Raw genomic sequence first — 4,301 nt, 5'->3', positions numbered from 1 at the left:
CCCTCCCCCCTACCTTTTATCTCAGCCTGCTTGGCACACCAGCCTCATTCCTGAAGAAGGGCTTATTCCCGAAACGTCGATTCTCCTGCTCCTTGGATGCTGCCTGACCTGCTGTGTTTTTCCAGCACCACACTTCTCAATGCTGTACTGCTACAGGAAGGTGATGGAATTGAACTGCCAATTGGTTACCTTTCCAAGAAACTCAGCACCCACCGGAGAAAATACTCTACCATTGAAAAGGAATTATTGAGTTTGGCACTGGCCTTCCAACATTTTAATGTTTATGTGTCGGAGACAGTTGTGTACACGGATCACAATCCTCTTTCATTCTCGGAACAACTTAAAGGCAAGAATATGAGACTATTTCATTGGAGACTTATGTTACAGACATTTAATTTACAAATCGTACATGTTGCAGGTCGTAAAAATGTGACAGCAGATGCATTATCGTGGAGGTAAAGAATAAAATATAGATAGGATTGAATAGATTCCAATGTTGTGTGTGTATGTGCGTGCAGAAATTAATATGAACTTAGATTAATGACCTATGTATTTCATTGTAATGGGATTAAGAATTAGGAAAAAAATGAAGTCATCTTTTCATTATGAGGGGGGAGGTGTTATGAAGTTGAAGACATGTACTGTACCTTTCAGAGAGAGTGAATGCTGTTTTGCACTGAGAGCTTACAAGGACCTGTCATATGACTAGCTAGCAGTCTCAGAGTGTACTGGAATATTGAAAACATATAACATTTGGCTGTGAAATGGTACCTGAATTGCTTGTCGTTTTGACAACAATTCGAGTTTAACCAATCAGTTTAATTTCTGCCCCAGGATGCTAAAACTCAGTCAAGTTTGAATTTATTATTTTGCCAACATTGAACCAATGAGATGATCCAATGTTGGGGGTATGAAAAAGGTAGGCAGTTTTAAAGTCAGACAGAGCAACTGCCATTTGAAACATATCTATCAAAGATTCCTTTTCATATGAAACACATTTGCAGTAAAAAAAAGACCACCCAGGGAGATCTTCATCTGGAACAGTATGTTGTTATAGAGTTGAAGGCAGATAGTTTATTGGAACATTATATTGTTAGAATTGAAGGCAGATAATAAGCAGTTAAGAGACAGGGGAGCTTAAAGTTATGAATGTTAGTTGTTTAATGTACACTTTTAGAATTAAAGAATAAGTTGATATTACTTTCTTTAAATAGTGGAATTTGGAAGTTCTCTGTCACTCTTATTTTAACAGATTACAAAGTGAAGTGAGCTTTTCTGGGTGTTTGGTTTAATTAAGTGGGGTTCACTATGTGACATAGGTAATAACACCAATAGCAGCTATTGGCAGGAACGTCCTGTGTGCAAATTGGCTGCCAAAGTTTACTGCATTGCAACACTACAAATGTCTTTCACTGGCTGCTATGCCCTTTGCAACATCCTGAGGTAGTGAAAGGCCATGTACAAATGAGCGCCTTTTTCTTCATTATGATGAGATGGATTAATATGAATATTCTTTTATTTTGTCCCTTTTTGACAGGACCCTGACTCTTAAGGCAACTGCACGTTTGTTTGTCCTGGGATGCACTTGGATCTTTGGGATATTTAATATCAACAAGAGCACCATCTTCCTCTCCTATCTATTCACTGTCATCAACACTCTCCAGGGCCTCTTTATTTTCTTGGTCTACTGTGTTTCCAATCGCCAGGTAAGACGGTCTCCATTACAGGTGGAGGCACCAGAGACTCTCCAATCCATATTATATTTGTGAAACAGGAAAGGATAAGTTTACCAGTGGAACTGGGTGTGGGTCAGATATTAGCGTGTGACAAAGTGACTGTCCAGTAACTCTCACTGCTGGCGGTCTGATAAATATTTAATAGAATTTTGCAACCTGGAGCCATTTAATTTCAGTAAAAGACACAAAGATCCATCATGCCACATAGAATTAAACATAAAGTTCTGCACAGGTACAGACCATTTAGCCTAGCTAGTTTGTACTGATATTTATGCTCCATCTATCTCTGTTCATCATAGCTCATAGTCTCATAGACACATATAGCACAGAAAGAGATCACCCAGCCCATCGTATCCACCCAGTCAACAAAGTTCTGATTACATTAATCCCATTTTCCAGTGTTTGGGCCAATGCCCTGGTGGCTACAGCAATGCAAGTGAATGTTAAATACCGCTGCAATGTTAGAGAGTCTCTGACTCAACTGCCCTTTCAGGAAGTAAATTCCGGTCTCCCAACACACTCTGGGTAAAAAAAAAAATTGCTCCTTGACTCTTCTCTAAGCCCTCTACTTCTTAACCTTAAATCTACATCCCCCATTAATTGATCTCTCTACTCATGGGAAGAAGCACCTTTCTCCATCCTCTTGGACACCCCGACCTGGTCTGTTACCTGCTCTCAACCTTTTTATCTCCAACTGCTGCCATGACATTGACTGCCTCAACCTGTCCACCCCTCACCCATTCCAACCACTCACCCTCACAAAGCCCTCCATTCCCTCCGCTTCAACACCAACTTCACCATTAAACCTGCAAACCAGCTGTGGTACTTTGGTGCACCAAATTCTACATCGCTGAAGCCTGACACCAACTCATGGACACCACCTCCTACTGTCCCCTCAACCACGACCTCACCTCCCATCACCAAGCCATCATCTCCCAGACCATCCACAACCTCATCACCTCAGGGGATTTCCCATCCACAGCCTCTAATCTCACAGTCCGGGAATCCCACACTACCCAATTCTACCTTCTACCCAAAAGTCACAAAGCTGACTGCCCTTGTTGACTCATTGCCTCCACCTGCTCCTGCCCCACCGAACTTATCCCCTCATATCTCACCACCGTCCTGTCTGCCTTGGTCCAGGAACTCTCCACATATGTTTGGGACACCACACATGCCCTCCACCTCCTCCATGTCTTTCATTTCCCTGGCCCCGACCACCTTATCTTCACCATGGATATCCAGTCCCTATACACATCCATCTGCCATGACGAAGGCCTCCAAGCCTCTGTTTCTTCCTCTCCCGCTGAACCAACCGGTACCCCTCCACCGACACACATTCGATTGGCGGAACTGGTCCTCACCCTCAACAACTTCTCCTTCGAATCCTCCCACTTCCTTCAGACCATAGGGGTAGCCATGGTCACCTGCGTGCACCCCAGCTATGCCTGTCTCTTCTTAGAATACGTGGAACAGTCCATCTTCTGCAGTTACAGTGTCACCATTCCCCACCTTTTCCTCCACTACATTGATGACTGTATCAGTGCCACCTCGTGCTCCCACGAGGAGGTTGAACAGTTCATCTGCTTAACTAATACATTCCACCCTGACCTTAAGTTCATCTGGACCATCTCGGACACCTCCCTCCCCTTCCTGGACCTCTCCGTTTCCATCTCCAGCGACTGATTCAACTTGGACATCTATTTCAAACCATTGACTCCCACAGCTACCTGGACTACACCTCCTCCCCCCCCCCCTCCCCCCCCCACCGTGTAACCCCCAATTCCTCTGCCTCCACCATATCTGCTCCCAGGAGGAGCAATTCCACTCCAGGACATCCCAGATGATCTCCTATTTCAAGGACCACAATTTCCCCTCCCTCATGATCAATGTCCTCAAGTGCATCTCCCCCACATCTCGCACCTCCACCCTTGAACTCACCCCTCCAACTGCAACAAGGATAGAACCGCCCTGGTCCTCACCTTCCACCCCATCCCTATCCGCGTTCCACAAAGACCATTCCCTCTGTGATTCCCTCCTTAGGTCCACACCCCCCACCAACCCACCCTCCACACCTGGCACCTTCCCTTGCCTCCACAAGAGTGTACCCATCTCAGTCCAAGACCCCAGAGGAGCTTTTCACATGCGGCAGAGATTTTCCTGCAGATCCAAACTCCTCATCTACTGTGTCAGTTCCTCTCAATGTGGTCCCCTATACATCGGGAAGTCAGGACGCCAATTCGCAGAACATTTCAGGGAGCATTTCCGGGACATACTCACCACCGCCCTGATGTTCGCCCTGTGGCCGAACAATTCAATTCCCCCTCCCACTCTACCAACGACATGCAAGTCCTGGGCCTTCTCCACTACCTCATCTTCCACCTTGGGACCCCTCAACTACACGGTATCAACATCGACTCCATGAGTTTTCAAATCTCCGTTCCCCAAACTCATTTCAAATCCAACCCTCCAACTCAGCACCACTCTCTTGATCTATCCTAACTGTCCATCTTCCTTCCCACCTATCTGCTCAACCCTCCCCACCAACCTATCACAATCACCTCC

At 45.6% G+C, this 4,301-nt stretch overlaps 1 protein-coding gene across 1 annotated transcript in view; it reads left to right on the top strand.

The window, feature by feature from the left end:
- Positions 1–4,301, top strand: part of LOC122552189 (adhesion G protein-coupled receptor E2-like) — a 61,836-nt gene that overhangs the window by 52,265 nt on the left and 5,270 nt on the right. Inside the window, exon 16 of the mRNA XM_043694785.1 lies at positions 1,538–1,706. Within this exon, the coding sequence (XP_043550720.1) occupies positions 1,538–1,706 (169 nt within the window). The remainder of the gene's footprint in view (positions 1–1,537; positions 1,707–4,301) is intronic.

The sequence above is a fragment of the Chiloscyllium plagiosum genome, chromosome 8 (genome assembly GCF_004010195.1).
Source record: "Chiloscyllium plagiosum isolate BGI_BamShark_2017 chromosome 8, ASM401019v2, whole genome shotgun sequence".
Taxonomy (NCBI): Eukaryota; Metazoa; Chordata; class Chondrichthyes; order Orectolobiformes; family Hemiscylliidae; genus Chiloscyllium; species Chiloscyllium plagiosum.
This window is presented reverse-complemented; position numbering and strand designations above follow the sequence as displayed.